We start from the raw sequence: 21904 nt of genomic DNA, 5'->3' as shown, positions 1-21904 counted from the left end.
CCTCTGGTCACGGCCACCTTTACACGCCACAGGGGGAGTAGCCAGATGAGAGCTACGACGCACGGGGAGGAGGATGAATTGTCTCTCGCTTGGCAATTAAAGTTACTGTCTTGCTTTGCACTCTGATTTCCACTTATGCACCGTTTCTATACTAAACTGCACCTGGCACGATTCAATGTACGAATTTTTATGGAGAATGACCCGAATAAACTGTTCGATATCGGTGTACGCAATAAGTTTCACTTGACAAGGTTTTAAGAAATCTTTACTCCTTACATTAAACGATCATAACGTGTACAATAAATGAATTTTAGGAACCTAATTTTTGATAATAATGTATTTCCAAAATGGCAGCCACGCAGAAGGCGTGGTGCAAGAAATGATGGAGAGAAGAGTTGTGGAGGTGTTCACACTCGGAATCCTCGGGTCGGTCTCCCTGAGCTGGAGAGAGGTTCTTCCTTTTTACAGTCGAGCTCGGCCACGGTGGCTTCCGTGGGCCGAGTGGTAGGCTCGTCGGGTGGGGGATATCCAATCCCCACAGGAGGCCGGTTTTTGCCAGAGATGGTCCTCCATCTCCAGACGCGGGGCGGCGGTAAGGCGGCGGAAGGAAGGGGACGTATCCGATGGGGGAAGATACGGCGGATGACACCACGGGTTTCGCCAGCAATCCTTCTCGGAGTGCCCATATCCTCCACATAACGTGCATCTGGGAATTGGGGGCCTTGGCGTCATGCTATGGCGACGAAACTGAAAACAAGATTGGACGACCAAATTAGTTTAGTGTATGTACATATAAAATCATTAGTTGTTAGTAAAACATATTGGCTTTGCGTCTCAAATTTCTCGTCTCATTTTCGGCATTTCGACAAACTCTCTCTTTTAAGGAAGAAATTTTGTGGATAAAAATGTGTAATCTTTAAAATGAAGGAAAAATTTGGAGTATGAAATTGTGGTTAAAAAAAATTTTTACGGAAGTTAAAATTATTAAAAAGTGTAATACAAAGTAAAAATTAGGCGGAAAAGTGTGTCATGCAGGAAATTTGTACATACACACTAAAAAATAAGTTACAGGAATAAAAATTAAAAATATATAAAATAATATCAAAATAAGTAAAAATTTTCAGGATTTTCATTTCCTAAAGTCTCCTGGAGAGTATCGCGACAAGGGAATTCTAGTTCTCGTGCTACGACTTAACATTGAAGATTCTTGTTCGGACTCATTTTGTGACGTATCGGGGTCAGTTTGCGACTGAATTTGGGATCGTGGGGCAAGACTAACAACTGATACGCTTGGGGGCATACTGTGTGAATCAGAAGAAGAAGAATTAATTGAATTACGCCCAGAACTAGAAGTATTAAGAGAATGTGAATTATTAGTGTGCGACTTCTCTGAGATTTGGGTATCATCATCATCGTTATATTCATCATTTTGGGGTTCAGAAAATTGGGATGTGAAGAAGGTCGGGAACTCTGTCTCGAAGGTGGCGGGACTCCAACGGAAGAATTTGACCTGGAAGGGGCTCGAAAAATAGGTTTCTTAGTTAGTTTATAGCTTTTTTGGGGGTTTATCTTAAAATCAATAGAAAATTCAAAATCATCAACTGAATCAGCAGACATATCGTCATCGGACTCATCTGTGGCGTCTTCTGAGATGTCACCAGCATAACTTCTGTGTGGGTAGGGCTTAAGGTCATTACTGCTAACTACTAGTTTTGGATGGTCGTCGTCGCGTTTATCTTGTCGTGCGTCTATGATTTCATAAACTGTATCGGAAACTTGGGAAATTACGACGTAAGGACCAATCCATTTTGGCTGACGGGTATCGTGAGATAAACGAAGAACCCAGTCGACCTTTTTGTACGTGATTTTCTTGCGACTCGAATCAGAGTATTTCGACAAAACGGCAATCGGCTTAAAGTTTTCGTCATCGACACGTAAAAATGGATTTTCTACTTGGGAGGGCAAAACAGGATCGTAACCCTATATTAATTTAAAAGGGGGGATTTTTGTAAGTTTATGGGGGGTAATATTTTCTGCATACGCGGTTGCGGGAAGTAGTTGGTCCCAGGGCGCATAAACTTTTTGTTGTCCGTGGTTTCTCCTAAGGGGGTGGTGCAAGGATGAATATTTTTTTCAAAAAAATCAAAAAATCAAAAGTTGGGGAATTGCATGCAATTTTGCCATGAATTTGGTTGTTAGCCTAATTTTACAAATTATAATATTCTGCATCAACGACCTTATCTGACCTATATGATCCCTACTGGTCACCTACTTGACCGATCTTAGCAATCTCCGAGCTTATTCTTCATTTTCGGAGATTTTGTCCACACTTTGTCATTGTATCATTAATTTTTACCGAGAAAATAAATTTTGCTATATTATTTACCTTTGGCCTCTATAATAAGCGAGTACTTAATATTGTTCTTATTGTTCAGAAAGTACATTCTGAATACTTATCAATGCTGAATTCAATCAATATTGACAAGCATTTAGCAATTATGAAAAAAATTCAAACAGCTAGCTCAATCAATGCTTGGGCAGGACTTTTTTTAATTTTGGCAGTTGTAATTTACAAATTATCAGATTAGGTAATTTTGTTAATGTGCTGTTAATGACGTTGCATGCATCACTTAAGAAAAATTGTTAAGTCAAGAATTTATTTTGACAGCAAAAAAATCAAAATACTTGATACCATCAATCTCATTTAAATCAATATAAACTTTGCAGATGAGCGTACATATTTAGATAATGCGTCTTTACAGTATTTTGGGAATTACACTGCGAATCGGGATGTTCAACTTGCTTAATTGAGACTGGTTCCACTCTATGTAAATACTAGATTTAAAAAAATTTATTTCGATTGAATGTTCCACCCATCTAAATAGTTACAATTTTTATTACCCCGGTCATAATAAAATAAAAAAAGTTGCCCCTTACATATATATAAATAGACTACCTGTTCACGGATGATCTCATTCGCTTCAAAGGTTTTGGTTCAACTCCACCAAAAATTCTCATTTCAATTACATAACCTTTTTTCTTGTGCAACAAATTTGGAACGATGGCGGTCCCATGTTGCTGTTTTCCAGGATCAACCATCGTCACAACGAATCACGGAGTGCGACGACTTGACCAGCTCGTCTCAGGAGACAAAGTCTTAACTTCAAGTGACAAGAAGGGACAAGGATTGAAATGGACTAAATTGTACACTTGGGCGCATCGTGAAGCGGATCGTGTAGCCGAATTTGTCATTCTGAAGATGAGCAATGGAAAAGAGGTTCAAATCACAGCGGATCATTTGCTCTTTGTTGCTGGGAAAAAGGGACGCGTGGCCAAAAAGGCGGGTCAAGTAACGACAGGCAAGTAATCAATAGTCGAACTTCTTAGAAATTCGTCATAGAATTTAAGTAAAAATTGTCTAAAAACTATAGCCGACAAGCTCTACCACATGAATACGTCTGGAAGTTTGGAGCTACTCGATGTCGTCGAGATTTCTTTGGAGGCTTTCACCGGTGTTTATGCTCCCTTGACGATGACTGGGCATTTCATTGCCAATGGATTTTTGGTTGCATGTTATTCAAATATTTCGGATTTTGAAGTAGCGCACGTCTCCATGGCACCACTTCGAACATGGTACAAATTATTCGAGTCCGGACAAGAAGTTGAAAAGGAAGGGATTCATGGATATGCCAAGAACCTTATGAAGGTCCGAGATCTGCTTCCACAATCCGTTCAAATATCTGTTAACTAAAAACTTTTTGCTGGAAATATTTCAAATTTTAATATGGTCAATTAAACTACTTTTTGGGTAAAACTTTTATTGATAAACAGATTTATTTTGCTAATGTGCATATATACTTAAATAAATATGGGTATGTACTATATGTATGCATCATAATATAAATTATTGCATTATGTAATGACGTGATTTCATGGTCATCACTTCATATTTGTTGTCATAAACGTAAAGCATGTTTCTCAACTGAACTTTGCTCCAAGGCTGACCTACCATACACCATTATACAGATTACCTACTTGTCTCGTCTCATTCATCCACTAAAGTGGATGAACTGTGAATGATGGCAATAAACGTAATGTGTTTAACGAAACAGGGCAGTATGGATTGATCTAGAAAATAATTCTTGTCCAGCCCACTCAAAGTTGTAATGAATTTGCATGGCTGAAAAGTACATATGAAAAGTATCAATTATGTTAGTGACGCAAATCACAACGTTTCGTTTTCTGCTTATCATGCATCTGTCATACAGAACCTACATATACATCTAACCATTCAATCGTTGAGACCCGCATCAGTCTCATGGATAAAGCGTGACGACTGCATGCAAGCGAACGAGTGATGCAATTATGTATTTATGAATATGCATAAAAACCGGTCTCGTGGTTTGGAGTTTATTGTATATATACTCGTTTACTAACAATACACACCATTCAATGTCCAGTCCGTGCTACAAAAGAATTTTGTGTGTCAGCAGGTTTTCAAAATTTCGTTCCACTGTTAAACACAATTATAAAATGGGTGACGCAAGATGCATTAGCAAAAGTCTGGCCCCACTGCCATTGGGACATGTGCAGGAAAAGACGGTGGGTGTTCCGCTAAGTGAACTCCCTTCCACGGCGGAGTCACTTTTCTCTCCAATGACAATTCGAGGTCTTACTTTCAATAACCGCATTTTGGTGAGTGTGGATCCATTGACAGAAATTATGACAAAACTTGCATAGCAATCATGTAATATCGGATTTTGCTAGGTTTCACCCATGTGCATGTACTCTTGCAAAGACCAAGACGGGGTTTTTACCGACTTCCATCTTGCCCACATTGGTACTTTGTCCCTTCGCGGTCCTGCCCTTGTTTTTATCGAGGCCACATCAGTACTTCCCAATGGTCGCCTAAGTCCACAAGACACCGGCCTCTGGAGCGATGAACAGGAAGTCGCCCTCGGTCGCCTTGTCCGGTTAGCGAAGGCATCCAACGGAGCTAAAATTGGGATCCAATTGGCTCACGGAGGTCGAAAAGCCTCGACATATCCACCATTCCACCATTTTGAAGAGAACAGTGGTCGATTAGGGAGGGGAATTGTGCCAAATGAGGAAGGCGGTTGGGGTGCTGATATCGTTGCACCCAGTGCAATTCCATGGAAAAATGATGGCAAGTATCCCACACCGAATGAGCTGACAAAAGACCAGATTAAAGAAATGGTGGCTGCCTGGGCATCATCGGCAGAAAGAGCGGTACGCGCTGGGATTGAAGTCATTGAGGTATAAGAATACCTTGTTTTACTTATAAATATGTCAACTATGAAGTCGAATCATCAATGGATTTATCACACATTTTACAGATCCACGCCGCCCACGGTTATCTCATTCATGAATTCCTCTCAGGCAATACAAACCACCGCAGCGATGAATACGGAGGTAGTTTTGAAAACAGGATTCGATTCTTGCTTGAAATTGTGTCTGCAATTCGGTCAGTTATCCCGGAGGAAATGCCGTTATTTTGTCGCCTGTCTGGAACGGATTATGTCGGTGGTGGTGGTGCACCATTGGCAAAGGATGAAACGGGGTGGGACATTTATCAAGTGACCGAGTTGTGCAGAAGATTTGTACAACTGGGCGTCGATGTCGTAGACATTTCTTCTGGGGGAAATCTTTCCATCGTGACGAAAGGAATTATGGCTCCCGATTTTGGCTTTCACCTTCCACTCACAGAGTTTATAAAAAAGGCAAATATTCCAGGATTAACGGTCGCTGCGGTGGGATCACTTCAAAACCCCAAGTAAGTAAGATAATTAATTAGTAATTTAAATTAACTAATTATTTCCAATTAAGCAATGTGGAATAATTTATTACGTAGGTTAGCAGATGAAGCAGTTCGTACCGGTTCGGCAGATTTAGTTGGGATAGGGCGTCACTTTCTTAAAGATCCCAACTGGGTTTACACTGCGGCGGAAGAGCTGGGGGTAAATATTCGATGGCCAGCACAGTACTCTTGGATGTGGGCGTGGCGCAAGTAAATTGAATAAGTCGTGTATTATCATCACGGACATGTGTATGTAACTCAGTTCAATCAAATTATTCTGAGAGTAACGGGTTTCAAATGTCCATTGCGAAATGGGGAGGGTTATTCTTTTTAACCTTCTACAACATATTTGAGAATACACATGTATGTAAATTGGCTTCATGTCATTCAGTTCCTTGATGAACATGTGAGACTTCAAGTTTGTCTTTGATATGAATAAAATATCGAACTTAGAAAATTTGCATAATGATTTTACTTGGACATAATTAATTAGCAATTCCCTGATTCGAATTTGTGGCGCACCTTTCCTTCATATCGTATAAGTTTTATTAATAATAAATGCATATACTTATGAATGTATGTAAATATATGAATAGTTGTATTTCTATTATACATTGCATAATTATTAACGTTTTAGCTAAAAAGTGAATACAATTATCATGATTAGATGGGAATTAAATTGTACATTTCCATTAAATTGACTATCGGACATTTTAATATAAGTCAAAATTATGTATATACACAGAGCTAGATTACTTTTCCATTAAGTCAAGTTACTATTATTTGTCTCCATTTCGAAATTGCACAAGAATGATGACAAATGTGATTATAGTCGACATGATCTGAAAGATTTTTAGATTAATTAATTTTTTGCATGTGTCATATTCATAATTTCAACTTACCGAAGTAACCAATTTTCTATCCAGGTTGAAATACCTTCCTACAAAATTATGGTTCGTTTAATAACAAGCCTAAATTGGTTAAATTTCATACGTTAACATTACCAGGCTGAATTGAGAGATCGTTAACGGTCATCTCCCGAAGCAAAGATTCTATCTGAAAAAATCATAACAGCAAATAGTAAATAGCGGCAATATCCTTGGATAATCATTTGCATACATTAGTGAATCACGACTCCTTCAATAGGAGTCCTACTGAATATGTGCATATATTCGGTGTATACCTTATATTTGAGTTCTTCATTAAGCTTCAAATCTCCATGATAGGTGCATAACCTCTCATAAATTTCTTTATGCAATTGACACAATTTATCAGATTCATTAGCTAGTTGATAAACTGATCTAAACGAAAATGCAATCGGAGTACAGCGAGCTATAGCTGCGTTGACCATGTCACTCAGAACTAATGAGAGCGTTGAAAAGATCTGGCATAACATTTGCACCGAATTGTATCCGATTTCAAGAATCAAACCTTTCTCAAAATGGTGGGTGTAAAGTTTGGCCAGTGTGCATATTGTGTGATAGTCCTCAATCCAACTTTCTCTCAATAAAGTCACCTTTCCAGTAAGTTTTCCATCCTTGCTTAGTATTAATTGATCGTCTAATTCTTGTCTAAGGATGTGGAGCAAACCTTGAATAACTCGTACAGGAAAAGTCATCCATATTTCAATGAAAATATGTGTACATGCCATGATTTTAAATGACATGGCTGTAATCATGTGTCCATAATAGAAAGCAATGCCACATTGTTCCTCCTCTGGATTTAAAATAAACGTACTTAAACAGAAAGTTCCATAGAGCAAGGTGACAACAGCATTTTCTACAATAACCCGATTAATACAAACTTTAATGCGCATAAAAGCATCAGATTTCAGGTGATTTTGACCACTTGGTCCTTCAAATTTATGCACAAGGTTGACAAATTGAGACCAAAATTTTAAAGTTTTCCTATAGCCAACCAGCCCATAGATATGTCGCCCAAGAATAATGAAAGCAGCCAAAACTAGTGACGCTGTCATTGCAATTTTTTCAGTTGATCTATCAATCAGGAGTTTGTTGTACATATGCTTTGCAAAAAATAGAGGCCACATAGCGTACGATATTATTTGATAGAATATAAGACAGACACTCCAAACGAATGGCACGCTTTTCGGGCACAGAAGAAGCCGCTTGAATTCCGAATTCCTTTGTAAATCAGAGTTTGACGAGGTGACACAAGTCATGGGTAAGTATCCTATGAGCTGGTTTGATCTTATAATACTTTTACCAATTTCTAGCAAATCGGATTCAATAGACAAAGTGCTGGCACGTTTGTTTGTCGCGAATGCGTTTTGCAGACCAATATCCATTTTAAGAAACTTTACAAGATTTTTTTCACCCATGATCGAAACTCTGAGAAAATGCTTGATTACTGTGGCTCGTCTTTCTACAACTGTTACATAGTCCAATCTAATCTGAAGACAAAGGAAAAGCAATTTTTATTAATTTGCTCCAAATTGAAATACATATTGACAAGCACGTCAAATCAACATATTTATAACCACCATTTTCGGCATTTAACACTATGAGTGGCAATTAACAAAATGGATAGCAATGTACATACATTTTGTGAATGAGAAACTAATTGGATAAATAATAAATTAGGATTACCCAAAGGGCGAAACATTTTCTCCACAAAATGTACATACATGTTTACTTTGTGTTAAGCTTTTGCCTGTGTAAAGATACACCAACAACCAACATAAATGCAGTGCTAACTAGCTTAATCGATGCTAATAGTCAAATTTGAAATTACTAATGAACGGAATTGACATCATTTGAATGGAAATAAAATTCACGTAATATTTCCACTTAAAAAAAAATATTAAATCAAATAACTGAATTTTTATTATTTCTCATTGTTCTCAGAACATACATATATACTTACAAAATATATTTAATTTACATATACTGGTATGTTACAAATTAATTAACAATTAAAAATCTGAACACAGAAAAACGTATGTATCACACCTTAAAAAACAAACATAGATAATCAAGGCTTCATAAATTTGTTATAAAGATTTTGAACTTCCACCACTAACACATCATAGATTTGCATGATTCTGGAGAATGAGTTTGTCATCCGTGTATACTTTTAAAGGCATGAAAAATAAATATAAGTCATACCTATGTAAATATACTCATGAGATTAAAATTGAATCTAGATTAACAAAACATACCTTTTTCTGAATTATGGACACGCTCTTACGAATTTTGTAGTCGTGAAATTCCAACCAAGCAGTGAATTGGATAAGATTTTGCTTGTTGTTAAGGTAGATTGTTGGGATATCGATGTACTTCAGTTTTAAAGCGTCTTTGCCTTGTGCAGTCATCAGATCCGATAAAATCTCCATCATGTTGGGTAATTTTGGCTTAAAATAAGTCTGCACCAATACAAAACACAAATAAGTTTTGAGCATTAGTTTTTCAGCCTCAGCGTTTATTTTTGAACTTACGGTGATATCGTATGCCCTCTCCAAATCCTTTGCTTCATATGCTAAATCCAACTCGACAAAAATGTCACGCAGTTCATTCAGCATGTTAATGTCAAATTTGTCCTTATCACACGGAATATTAAAATTATGTAACAGGTGAAAGCCACTTTCGTTCAGATCGATGAGTGAGTCCAAAGTATGGTTCAACTTTGTGGTGTAGTTTGTGAAAAGTAAATGCATTGCATCGAATGAAAAATCTTCGATTGGAGGATGAAGGGCGTCCGTGAACAAAGCGTCTCTCTGTAAATATGCAATAATTGAAAAAGTTAATTTTCTTAGGGATTTTAATCGAATTTCTCCATTCAGGTCAAGGATTTATTAAAAATGTCACTCTGGATAATTCGCTTTTTGCTACATGTTTCTTGCATTTTATAATTGGCTAACATAACATAAATTTTGTTTGCTAAATTCAGTCAGTAAATACAATAATTTTTAACAAATCTAAGTAATATTGTCACATTACTATATCAACAACTTTTAAATAAATGCTTACCTTAGGAACTAAGTAATGCCGCAAATTGACTGCTTTTGGGATATATTCCGAGGCGAGAGTCTTCTTCAAATAAGTATAATCCTCTGGAGACAAGTTTTAGAGTCTGGGATCTAATCAGTTCTAAAAGTCTTCCAAGACTTTGGTATTCAATTTCTAACATGATCCACTCTATTTCTACCTTATTTTCAAGGTGCAATTGATACTTTTCCAACTAAATAAAACAAGAACTAATCTTTAATATTTACTTTTATCATATTTGCAATAAAATATGTATTTTAATATAAAATCGGACTTTGTCCTCGAGATAGAGAAGAACGTGGTAAAATTGGATAGATTCCTCTAATTTTGCCGATATTCCGGTGTGATCGTAGGTATATTTCAGCAAAGAAATTGGAGAAGGAACTGAAGGAATTGGGCCGTTGTGGTAAAACATGTTAAGCAGGGATAACACTCCAATGATGGGATATTGAATGTGGGGGTAGTAAGCTATGTACGGAAACACGTCTGCCATAGTTGACAATTAATTCTAAATTTAACTCATGGTATTGGTCACAATTAAATATAATTCAATACATTTTTAGGAAGATTTGACTTTGAATAATTAAGTCACTACAGATGGGGAGCTCGCTTCGCTGGATACGAATTTGACCTTGCATAGCCCCAGAACGGTTTGTCGTAGCGGGTCAAAATTTTGAACAGAGGAGCATGTTATCCTCAGATAGTTGTGTGCAAAAATTCAACTCTCTACTTTCAAAAATGCCTCCCCCACAGTCCCCAGAAGGTTAGACAGTCATTTTAACTTGTTCCAAAAAAATTTCGCCGGTGTTTGCAAACAAATGTATTTAAATTTTCTATTGAGGAATTGGAGTGAGTTATGGGTGACAATTGACGAAGAACTATTTTCCCTACAAGTTACTAATTGGGTTCGAAGAGCTTAGTACACGACAAATGCCGAAAAAAAAAATCAAGAAATTTGGTGCTTTTCAGTGAGGAGAACTTTTTTGAACAGTTTATGGTTGTGGGTGCAATGTCCTGTCGTGGTGTCCTCCCACTTATCAAAGTCCCCCAAAAAGTGAATGTATCTGCAAAGTATGATGTAGACCGTGTTTTGAAACCACTTTTAGAATAACATTTCCCTAAATTGTACGGTGAAAAAATAAATAAGAGGATTTTTCATCATGACTCTGCGACTTCCAAAACGACAAAGTTGACTCAAGATAATGCAAACGACCTTGAACCTAGAATGGGGATAAAAATCATTTCGAATAGTGAAATACCTGTACAATCCCCCGATGTAAGTCAAATGGAGTTCTTCGGCTTCGGATACTTGAAAAGAAAATCTTTTCTGCGGAGACCGAATTTTTTAGACGGAGTTTGGAACGAGTTGAAATGACTGTCTCACCTTCTGGGGACTGTGGGGGAGGCATTTTTGAAAGTAGAGAGTTGAATTTTTGCACACAACTATCTGAGGATAACATGCTCCTCTGTTCAAAATTTTGACCCGCTACGACAAACCGTTCTGGGGCTATGCAAGGTCAAATTCGTATCCAGCGAAGCGAGCTCCCCCTGTAAGAGCGCAACAGCAAACAAACATGTGTGCAAACTCGGGTACTTATTGTACTGATCCTGAGTATATATTTATAACATTAAAATAATGGAGATCGTAGCCAAGAACAAACTAATGCTTTCAGCCTACTTATTTCATCATCGTCTCAATCTTTCATTGTTTATGAAGCGAGAATGGAGAAAGTAATTTGACACCGTGTTTGCATGCTATGCAAACAAATTGTATCAAATGTCATCATTATTATATAACTCTATGAATGTCGCATACTTAAATAACCAGGGTATGCGATATGTACTCCTACATACATACTTGCATTTAGAAAATCACAACTCGTGCGTAAAACATGTCATAAAAATTTTAGTTGTGGTCCAAATGATCGCTGACACAAATATATATGCATATACGCTTCCCATTTCAGTATGTATGTATATACATATGCAATAATATACATTTTTATAAAATATATGAAAGTTTCCATGAAAATTATTTCACAGGAGGCACAATTCGTAACTTTACCACGGCTGTCAAAAATGATGCATATGCAAGTAAACTTACGAATATTACGACGTGAAAGCTTCCTACGCACGTAATTACTTCCAGAACTGTGATTGAGAACAAAACTACTTGCATATTTAGTTCAAAATAAGCCAGCTTTGTAAACTCTTCCAGCTAGTCACATTAACTTCTATTTCCAGAACAAAACTTGCTTTGTTGCATGACTTATATTGCAGATTTTCTGGGTAAAGCTTAATTGAAACGTATGAATGGAAAACCTGTACAAATAGTAAATGTGTTACGTGGGTCCAGGGTGCGAGGCATTGACAATGAAATGTATATCCCATATGTGACCCACGACCCACCCCCAGAGAAAAGTATATACGAAGTCAAGCGAAATTAAATAAATAATTTACTGACCAATATTGACATAATAACAGACCCGAATAGAACAAATGCCAATTTATTCGCAAACCATTATACGCCACGGGTCTGACGTCTTTCCAAAAATGATATAAAACTCGAACAAAGTTCTCGTTTGTACCATAATTTCAAAAGTTTCCAGGACTTCATCATGAAAACAGTTTTACTCCCGGTCGCCTTACTGGTGGCGTTGGTAGGATGCAGCGAGGCCTTAAAACCAGCCCAACCCGAAAGCAAATTGTACTTTGGTCCTATTCCTCTTCCACTGATTCCTCCAGCTTCTGTTTGCGTCGCTCCATTGGGTTGCGTCATGTTCAACATTATGTGCCCACCATGTTACAAACCAGGTGGGGGTGGTTCTGGGTCGGGAACTTGTAGCGCGGCAAGACCTGGTGTTCCAACCGACATTGTGACTCAACGACAAGCTGCCTTAGCTAATGGAAACGAGTACCGAAGGAAACATGGAGCTGCACCGCTCACTGTGGATCCTGCTGTATGATAATAAAAATTTTATATTTTATATAGTAAAAATTAAGATTTATGTACATGGATAACACAGCTTGAAGCGGAAGCTCAGCAGTACGCCGAGTACTTGGCCTCCACCAAACAATTTTTGCATAGTCAACCTGCCGGAAGATATGGGGAAAATTTGGCCAAGATTCCCTGCTCATCCACAAATCCACCAGCCACGATCGCTGGTGCTAATACGGCGTGGTATGGGGAAAAACCAAACTACTGTCCAGCCGGTGGGGCCGTTGACACCAAGGTCGCTGTCGCCGGTCATTTCACACAGCTAGTCTGGAAGGGAAGTCAGAAGGTGGGGTATGGCGCTGCGGTCGGCCCTGATGGATATCTGGTCGTTGTCGCGAGGTATACGCCACCTGGAAACGTGGCTGGGGCTGCTGCAGCTCAGCAAAATATTCAATGTCAAGAAGTACCATAATTTAATTAATTATTGGGGGAAGAAATGGACTAAAAATTGAACTTGAATGTTATGCAAAATGTTCGTATATGGGCGAAAATTTATTCTCACATATTATATGAATAAAATTTCTCTATATTATCAGGTTGCAAATAAATATCTAACTTGACGGTTCGACTATGATTTGACATATGTACTTACTTTTATGTATGTATAATAAGATTAACATTAACGTCATGTATCCCTGGTTGAAATCACTCTGCCGAATTCTGCAGAAATCGACAAAAACCCTATGCATATTGTATTATGCATAATTTTTTTTACATAATCCTGCAGAAAATTTGTGTCGCTATTATCCTGCAGAACCATATGTGCATAATTCTGCATAGGTTTCTTCAGAAAGCTTTATGCATAAAGCTTTTCTGCAGAAAATTGGGCCAATTTTATGCAGGAAATTTGTTCAAATTTTTACTAATTTACTATTTTCTATATAAATATTTACTTTCATCGATACAATATTGTATCGATGAGAGTGAATATTGATTCTGTGAATCGATTGACAGCTATTTAATTCACCTCTGATTCTACCAGAGAGACACAAAATTACGTATATCGGACAGCTCCAAAGTGCATAATGTCAGAGGTGATAAAAACATACCACCCTTTAAAAAAAATAAAGCATTTATGACGTGGTACTCAAGTATTGCTTGTACGGAAAAAATTACACTCGTTCCTCATGGGACGTTCACTAAATTGCAGGTTTTGTGCACATTTTGTATTCCTGTACATAACAGTTATTCATTAAACAACTCACTTAAATATGATGCTAGGCATAATTTTGCTTTTCATACATACACCCACACTTACATATGTACCTACGTATACATACATACCTAGCAGTACTATGCAAATAAAAATAAAGTTCAATACTTTGCTTACACCATCTTAACAAACCTTAATCAATAACCTTCAATACTGACTGACTCTTTGATAAATCACATTAATACAATACTAATTTTATATAGACTTGTCTCTTTTCTCAGTTGTTCCACCATTCTTCCAAGGCCCCACCGAGTCTCTGATGGATCCTTTAGTACCGTCATATGTCTCCGCCTTCTTTTTCCCGACCTTTTTGAACTTTTCACTAACAATGTCCCCAATTTCTTTCATATTTTCAAACTGTGTGGGAATTGAGGGAGAAACTGTCCCTGGCCAGTTGGCATCCATCAATTCGACAGGATTCCACCCTGCAGCGGATAGCTTGGGATAGGATACGGCCCTGACTATTCCGTCGCTCAAAGTGGTTAGACTTTGCTGGATAAACACATGTTTTTCATCCCATGCGAGTAGTTTTGATTCAACCTGAAGAAGACACAATTAATTATATATAACCAATCACTTATCCTCAGTTACATCAAGTAGATATTTGCATACCTTGAAAATCGAGAATGGTTTCACCGGGAGACGATACCGAATAAAATTTGCATTGACTGGAAATCCACCCCCCTTTTTCATCACCATCCCTACAACGCCTGTTCGAACTCCTAATTCCATCCGGCTGAAATCAAATTCCCTCAAGACTTTTGAATTATTCATGTGATCGAGGGTCGTGTCCACGTCCCAAGGAAGAGCAATTCCTAGTCCCAATAAAAATGAAATTAAACATCAAATTTATCTACATATTTATACATGTGCTTATCTTTAGTATCCTTATTTCTTACCATAAGTCACGTTGGCATCCGTGGGGCCCAACTTTGGTCGGAAATATCGGCCAGCAAAGCAAGTGAGAAACATCCTCACAAAGTAGTTAACATCAAGTAGGATATATGCGACCAGAGCAGATGAAAGTACCACCTCCAACATTATGCAAAATTTATTTAAAACAATAGGAACTATGTTGGAGGCGAATTTCTTTGTGGAAGGAAAATATTTAGGAGCAGCTGAGCTATGATGTTAGATGACGAATTTATGTTTCATGACGTGCAAAGGAAATAAGAAAACCATACGAATGAGGTGAGAACGAGCCAAAGTCCACCAAGATTTGTGGTGGGGATCGTCGAGCAAAACCGGTACACAAATCTGGGGCACTTTGCCAAATAGAGATTTCTCATTCAGCAACACTATAATTTCGTCTATATACATAGATGTGTTTACGTTGTTTGTGGCGACACATGAAAAAGATGCTGTCAAAATTTTTGATGTGTAACCAAGGCGTTTTAAGGTGGAATTAAGGATTATGAGATAACAAATGATTATGTAGGTACGCGTATCTGCATGCATTTAAATTTGTACTAGCCGGTGGCTAAATAATTGAGCCGCACTTATACGATAAACTTGTCACTTAATCCTTTGAGGATACATTAAAGCAAATATGCTCACTTAAATCAAAAATAAATATTTATACGAGCAGGAAAACCTTCCTTTTACTGTGAGATTTAATCTAGTATTAGCAAATAATTCACGGAATATGGCATGTCTTAACGTATGTAGGTTATATTTTGTAAAGTGATGGATTACATATGTACTTCTGTCTGTATAATGTTGTATATGCACTTTCCTGTGTGTATTAAAAGGTTTACTTACGGATAATCTAACCTGCTTATCACCACCACTAATTTCATTCAGTTGTCCTATCATTGTTAGAAATATACCCAAAAACCCCAATGATTCACGTAAAACTACAATGTATTTTTAATTTTCTCCCTAAGCAGGGAGAAAATGGTTTCAAATTTTAATATACCTAAGTTACTTTTACATATGTATTTGTACTATATTTTAATTCTTAATCTAGTCGGACAAAACCAATTGCACAAAAAAATTATGTGGTAGTAAAAATACATACAGGTGTGTACATCGACTAAACAGGCCAGGCATGTATTCGACAATGGCTTTCTAAACCTTCTGATACTAATAAAACTTGGAGAGATGGTTACTGAATATTTTGATGGGTTGTGATTCTGTATACCTGTTCTTGTATATAAATATATAAGTATGTACATATTATAAACATAGTAAATATATATGCCTTGAAAAAGTATCACTTAAAGAAAGTCGTTTTTCTACCTTTCTAAAAAAAGAATTGTTATGTATACATAAGGTGATTTGATTAGAAAACTAATTAAAGTATTTACCTCTACATACATGTATGGTAGATAGATAGGTTCAAAAACTATGTAGAGCAAAAAGTTGCGAAACGAGTTTGTCAAGAATTTCAGCAGTTTTATGACTATTCTCGTAATGACCTGTATACTTTCTCCAAAATTTTTAGGTGGATTTTGTCTTTTGGAATAGATCTTTTTTTATTTATATCGAAACCCGGAAAGTTTGAAGAACATTTGGAGCGTCAAACTTTCTCCCTTCATGCATCATGTATACTTCATGGAAATTTTTCCTTAGATTTGAATTTGTACTTAATAGTAAATAGCCTCGAATATTTTTCCTGCTAGCAAAGTAAACCCTTACACACCTACTAATATCATCAGGGTCCCCAAAGCCATACGATTAGTAAACCATGCAATGATCAAACTGGTTGATTTTATTCAATCACAAACTTTTTGACAGTTGGTCTTACTTAGCTCGACATATATTTTTGACCATCTTTATATTTTGGGGCCACGTTTGCTTATCTTTTGTGAATCTTAAAATCCAACTTACAGGCTTTAATTTATCCAAATGGTTTAATTGATTTTAAAGTTTGAGAATATGGGTTACATATTTATGTTGGAAGAGTTTAGTTGTCAATAAACATAAATACATGAATCTATCATAAAATGCACAAGGGACTAAACAAGAAAGCACTTTTGTCAAGAATTGGAAGATTTAGATTTTAACTCGAATTACATACATTCGCGCAAACCTTGTGAATTACAGCTAAAAATTAATTTACTTGTGAACCATATGTATGTAATGTTATTATTCTTCCTTACTGTACATATATCGATGTTTAAAAGCTTAGAGTCATGTCATAACTAACAATGTAACTAAAATATTGACAATTCCTGACGTACAAAGATACATAGCGCTGAACTTGAGAATTCTAACAGGGTCGCAATGAACTCCAAAAGTTTTCAGAATTTTTACTCTTCTTTTCCAGTACTTAATGTTTTCATGGCAAGTGCTGCAGGTTTCATACACAATTCGGTCTACACATTTACGACTTTGGTCGCTGACACTTCCAAAGCAGTGAAGACATGCTAATATAAAAACTAAACCAAGAATGGCCAATACAATCATTGTGCAAAGATCAAAGGGTCCCAACAGATGATGAAGTCGTATTGCTCCAAAATTTCCGATAATAGTTGCCATGGCCAGCGCCCCAATAAGATTTGGCATACTGTGAGAGTAGATGAGGTTATGGATTGTGTTCAAGATTTGGAGACGTGTGAAGAATTGACACTTAAGATTGAGTAGTAATTGACTCCTTCTATTCATCACAGAACATTCGTCATTAAGTTAATAATACACAAATGAAATTACTGGATTTGCATACCCACCTTATTTGCTGTAAAGATTGTATAACAAAGATTATGTAAAACGAGATCAACGCAAATTCAAGGAATAGACTGATGATGAGCAAACTGACACCAGTAACGTCGAGAAATATTAAAAACCCTCTGCATAATGGATCGGTGGCGTAGGCAGCAAGAAATTGAGCACCTTCTGGATGCATAATCGCCGCAGCAGAACATGCCATCCAGTCAAAAAACATGCTAAGTTTGCACATGGAGAGTAGGATGAATGACAAATCGAAACGATTTCGAGGATCATCTAGAAATATATATGTATAGGCAGCTTTTACAATATATGTATCAAGCGATTTTTTAAATAACTTGTTAACAAACCACTTTTTATTTGTTGCCCAACATGAAATATTGCATTTAATAATCCTACCAGGAGGCTTCGGTTGATATGCAAATTATAAATTATTGCTACAGACCAGAAATATGCCACGGTGTAGATAACAATCCAACTTATCGCCATATACTCTCGGTGACAACTTTGCTTGGTCCCTGTGGCGTCTAGTAAGCATTTGGAATTCGAAAATATTACATAGGCTTGTGGGAGCAAATGAAGTATATGCAGATTTAAAAAAATAAATATTGAGTAAAACGCATAATACTGTTTTATATTTTTCGACGGAAGTAGTTCAACTTTTAGTTTAGCTTGATTCCAAGTGAAAGGAAGAGAAAGTGTTTTTTGGCTAAAAGTTAGCCATGAACCGAGTTCTTTGAAAGCTTTTTTAGATGGCATTTCTTAAAAAATTGCTATTAATGGGATATATATAAAGGTGAAAATGTTAGTGATATAGTTCACGTCCCTTGTTACTTGGATAGGATGAAGAGAACGAAAGTTAAGAACTTTTTTGGACGTATAAATTAATTAAGGATTAAGGATTCCAGGGTGTAATTCGTGGTTTTGGTAAATTTAATGATTCATCCAGATATTCAGTAATGTTGATAAATTATTTACTTTCAATTGAGGTATAAGAATGTATAATTACAATGACCGAGACATTTTGCGGACAATTTACATATTTTATTTACTCAGTAAGATAATTGTTGATTGCTTTGTTAATTCTATTCTGCTGCTAGCATTTAGTTCAGCTTGATTATCTTTTTAATTGTGGGCAATACAGATATAATAGTGCAACAGTGAAATTACACAAAATTGATCCAAGCTTTTCATGAAACAAGATGTGACAGAGTGCGAATTAGATTTGTGGCGTAAATAATTAATCTAATCGTGCATGTTAATGTACATGATTATTTATTAAGGGAAGGTTCAAATATTATAGCTTTCTGAATATTCACCCAAGCCAAATCGACCGATTTATGTCAAATTCATGTGCACTTTATGAATTTCTACATATTCTTTCTTGCGTGAGTATTCAAATAATGTATTTTTATCTTCAGATTACGTATTTCTTGAAGTCACGTGTTTTTTTGTGATTTCCATCAACCGTGCAAAATGTTACCCCAATATGATCCATGTAAGAGAGCATGGCAAACATTGTTATGGTGCAATGCTAAAACATACAAACCAATAAAGTTAAACAAATTGAATGGAGATCTCAGCTTACTAATTCAAATATGTATTTATGTATATTTGACATACAGATACATATGTATGTATGTATTTGATTTCATATTTGGCTTATGTACACTTTTTATTGATAAAGTGATGGTTGCAAACTTGCAAACCTGTATGCTACAGGTTATTACTGAGAATGTTAGCCAGCAATACTGAGAAAGATTAATGCAGGGTCAGCCATCAGGTCACAGCATCTCAGCCAAGATAAGCATGGGCTCCCACGTTCCAAGAAGAATTACGGAGAAACGATTTGGTTTTAGTTTGTGAATCACAGGCAACTGTAATAATTCTACAAAAAATATCGTAAAGAAAGGTACAATTACTTAAATATTCAGTTGATCGCAGAATAATTATTGAGTCAGTTGCATTAATCGTGTTCGAATTTGATCTGGAATAATTATTGGCCTTATTGGTTTTAGGAGAGTTCAAATGGCAAAATCCGCAGCAAAATTAGTACTCTGTGTCGTTCTTGTGTCCATATTTCTCTCCGAAGTTGACTTATCATGTTGTGCAGTTCGTGGACGGCAAACACAAACAATTAGATTTGCACCGACCCAAACTCCGACCACGGCTCCAATTCAATCGATGGTGAACAGGCAGAGTGTAAACGCATTAAATACAAGATGTCCGTTTGGTTACCACTATTCTACATTTGTGGGGAGATGTATTCCAACTGCCAGATCGGGAGGTGTAGGGCGATGATAATTTGGGGATTTAATAGTTCAACAATGTGGGTATTTATTTCGAGTTCGAGTCGTTAGCAAAAAAAAACAAAGTTCGCAAGTTCGCAAAAAAAATTAGCTTGAAAATCCATTTGCGAACTTGGGCATCTTCAAGCCTAGCATGTAGTTCACAAAATATTTTTCAAAATTATGTTGGGATGTGAAATTGCCAACTCGTAATGACACCCCTAATGAAACATGTTACAATTTTGTAAGGCTAAATCTATTTTTAGGAATAAACTCACTTATTTAAAGTTCAATTGTAATTAATTTAATAATTGTGCAACTCCTCAGTCCAACCAATGTTGAATGTTAACGATATTTATATGTTGGGTTAAAGGTTACATATAACATTCTCGATATGTCGAGAATTTTCACTTCTTAAACAATTTAGAATGATATGCATATCTTCTAACTCTAATACTAACATTTGCTATAAATTAGCATTTGTCTAATGTCTTTATGAACAAACTACATTAATATTACAGATATGTATGTATGTATATACTTAACATGTTTTGCTAGAATTGTGAAAGTCTTTTCTATTCATTTCCATCGACTTAAATATGTATGTATTAATCGAATTATAGTGAATGAGGCAAAACCATTGAATGAAAATAAATTTTACAATGCATAGACTTTAGTTTTCCTTTTTATTACCTATAAATAATTAATTGCAATATTCTTTGATATAATTTTATGAATAAATCTACCCTTCAAGCTTTATAATCTTATTTGTATGTGCATTACTGAAATATCAGACTATCAAACTAAATAGTCAATATGCTAGACCTATGAAAAATATTGTCATTGGAAGCACGCATTGTAAACATGAAAGTTGCATTTTCAGCAAGGGTATCATTTCTTCATCCTTTTCTAAATCCCGTGGCCACCCGTATCCTATTGAACTGTATTAAATATAATAATTATTCCTGAGCAATGGACATATGTACATAAACTTAATTAGCCAACTAAATAACTCACCGGGTGTTTATGGAAATTCCAATTTGTCGCCCCAACGTGTGGATACCTGAATCCATGCCGGTTGTTCCCAAACATATTGATTGACGGTGTCAAATGCATACATTGACCAGTTTCAGGGTCTCGTCCTCCTCCACAGATCAGTGGAACACATCGGTTGGCACGGATATGCCAAAACTCGGATGATGGGCAATCCTCCTCGACATCCTCGTCGTATTCCTGCAATTAAAAAATTGTCACTTCTAAAAAATAATTATCAAATGTAGAACACAACTTGTGATAAATTACTTACCATCCAAAAATCATCGGTCTTATTTGGATTAATCTCTTCAATTTTACCGTCTGTATCAACCATCATCGGTGGGGTTTCCGTCGGCCGTTTTCGGTAACCACCTCCAGCTTTGCGAGCCATACTGGGAACGTAATCCTTTTCTCTGACTGGATTCCCATCAGCAATTGAGATGATGAGAAAAACCATTAGAGCCACTTTTATAATGTTTCGTAATAGAAAAGTTGACATTTTCGCGATTTAAACTAAACTAGTTATTTCTGTATGCTTGATGTACCCTGTTTTTAATCTATTGTTAGCTTGTAATTTGATTTGGGAAAACCCCAACTGATTTTATAATAGATTTAATAACTTTTCTAAAAAATGTGCTGACAACGTGCTAAAGCCTACTGAGGATGAGTTGCTAAGCTTATTACGACCTTGGTTATACAAGTACAGAATTATCGATCGGTTTCCATTTCCGGGAAGCTCACTTTTACTTTTTAATTCTGGAAATTCAACATTCTTGCTCATTTCTTGTGCCTAGAAATTTGCAAGTTCATATCACATATTAAACTCTGATCCTGCAATGACAAAGTATCATTTATGTAGCACATATGTATGTCTAA

The 21904-nt window shown here is 36.4% G+C and overlaps 7 protein-coding genes and 1 long non-coding RNA gene across 10 annotated transcripts; 4 read left to right on the top strand and 4 right to left on the bottom strand.

Moving 5' to 3' along the window:
• Nucleotides 1-2964: 2964 nt before the first annotated feature.
• LOC110841959 (desert hedgehog protein A) lies at nucleotides 2965-3884 on the top strand. The gene is made up of 2 exons (XM_022087662.2): nucleotides 2965-3359; nucleotides 3432-3884. The coding sequence occupies exons 1-2, from the start codon at nucleotides 3062-3064 to the stop codon at nucleotides 3749-3751; spliced, it is 618 nt and encodes a 205-aa protein (XP_021943354.1). The 5' UTR covers nucleotides 2965-3061; the 3' UTR covers nucleotides 3752-3884.
• A 533-nt stretch (nucleotides 3885-4417) lies between these two features.
• Nucleotides 4418-6403, top strand: LOC110856049 (NADPH dehydrogenase). The gene is made up of 4 exons (XM_022104495.2): nucleotides 4418-4695; nucleotides 4768-5277; nucleotides 5358-5794; nucleotides 5873-6403. The coding sequence occupies exons 1-4, from the start codon at nucleotides 4453-4455 to the stop codon at nucleotides 6030-6032; spliced, it is 1350 nt and encodes a 449-aa protein (XP_021960187.1). The 5' UTR covers nucleotides 4418-4452; the 3' UTR covers nucleotides 6033-6403.
• A 78-nt stretch (nucleotides 6404-6481) lies between these two features.
• On the bottom strand, nucleotides 6482-8519 carry LOC118433351. Its single transcript, XM_035845199.1, has 4 exons — nucleotides 7002-8519; nucleotides 6823-6874; nucleotides 6721-6758; nucleotides 6482-6660 (listed from the first exon to the last, which is right to left on the bottom strand). The coding sequence occupies exons 1-4, from the start codon at nucleotides 8157-8159 to the stop codon at nucleotides 6598-6600; spliced, it is 1311 nt and encodes a 436-aa protein (XP_035701092.1). The 5' UTR covers nucleotides 8160-8519; the 3' UTR covers nucleotides 6482-6597.
• Nucleotides 8520-8679: 160 nt separating this feature from the next.
• On the bottom strand, nucleotides 8680-12223 carry LOC110863108. Of its 2 annotated transcripts, none has more exons than XM_035855108.1 (5): nucleotides 11930-12223; nucleotides 9808-10018; nucleotides 9276-9554; nucleotides 9000-9203; nucleotides 8680-8911 (listed from the first exon to the last, which is right to left on the bottom strand). In XM_035855108.1, exons 3-5 carry the CDS (start codon nucleotides 9492-9494, stop codon nucleotides 8813-8815), a joined length of 522 nt encoding a protein of 173 aa, XP_035711001.1. In that variant the 5' UTR covers nucleotides 9495-9554; nucleotides 9808-10018; nucleotides 11930-12223; the 3' UTR covers nucleotides 8680-8812. The 2 variants fall into 2 exon arrangements, with proteins under 2 accessions (XP_035711001.1, XP_021968037.2); XM_022112345.2 differs by lacking the exon at nucleotides 11930-12223 and adding an exon at nucleotides 10100-10474.
• A 132-nt stretch (nucleotides 12224-12355) lies between these two features.
• Nucleotides 12356-13391, top strand: LOC110863105 (Golgi-associated plant pathogenesis-related protein 1). Its single transcript, XM_022112343.2, has 2 exons — nucleotides 12356-12785; nucleotides 12852-13391. Exons 1-2 carry the CDS (start codon nucleotides 12444-12446, stop codon nucleotides 13233-13235), a joined length of 726 nt encoding a protein of 241 aa, XP_021968035.1. The 5' UTR covers nucleotides 12356-12443; the 3' UTR covers nucleotides 13236-13391.
• A 314-nt stretch (nucleotides 13392-13705) lies between these two features.
• Nucleotides 13706-15593, bottom strand: LOC110863106 (protein THEM6). The gene is made up of 3 exons (XM_022112344.2): nucleotides 14936-15593; nucleotides 14649-14851; nucleotides 13706-14576 (listed from the first exon to the last, which is right to left on the bottom strand). Exons 1-3 carry the CDS (start codon nucleotides 15075-15077, stop codon nucleotides 14232-14234), a joined length of 690 nt encoding a protein of 229 aa, XP_021968036.1. The 5' UTR covers nucleotides 15078-15593; the 3' UTR covers nucleotides 13706-14231.
• A 3778-nt stretch (nucleotides 15594-19371) lies between these two features.
• Nucleotides 19372-20669, top strand: LOC110858893. The gene is made up of 2 exons (XR_002548777.2): nucleotides 19372-19617; nucleotides 19724-20669. It is a non-coding gene; the product is annotated as an uncharacterized LOC110858893 (long non-coding RNA).
• LOC110858884 lies at nucleotides 20663-21891 on the bottom strand. Of its 2 annotated transcripts, none has more exons than XM_035846135.1 (3): nucleotides 21300-21891; nucleotides 21011-21226; nucleotides 20663-20926 (listed from the first exon to the last, which is right to left on the bottom strand). In XM_035846135.1, exons 1-3 carry the CDS (start codon nucleotides 21525-21527, stop codon nucleotides 20903-20905), a joined length of 468 nt encoding a protein of 155 aa, XP_035702028.1. In that variant the 5' UTR covers nucleotides 21528-21891; the 3' UTR covers nucleotides 20663-20902. The 2 variants fall into 2 exon arrangements, with proteins under 2 accessions (XP_035702028.1, XP_021963464.1); XM_022107772.2 differs by having other exon boundaries at nucleotides 20663-20934; nucleotides 21300-21875.
• Nucleotides 21892-21904: the final 13 nt, after the last annotated feature.

Source organism: Folsomia candida, unplaced genomic scaffold, assembly GCF_002217175.1.
Source record: "Folsomia candida strain VU population unplaced genomic scaffold, ASM221717v1 Fcan01_Sc001, whole genome shotgun sequence".
NCBI lineage: Eukaryota > Metazoa > Arthropoda > Collembola > Entomobryomorpha > Isotomidae > Folsomia > Folsomia candida.
Note: the sequence above shows the minus strand (reverse complement) of the source record. Positions and strands in the feature narration are given on the sequence as shown.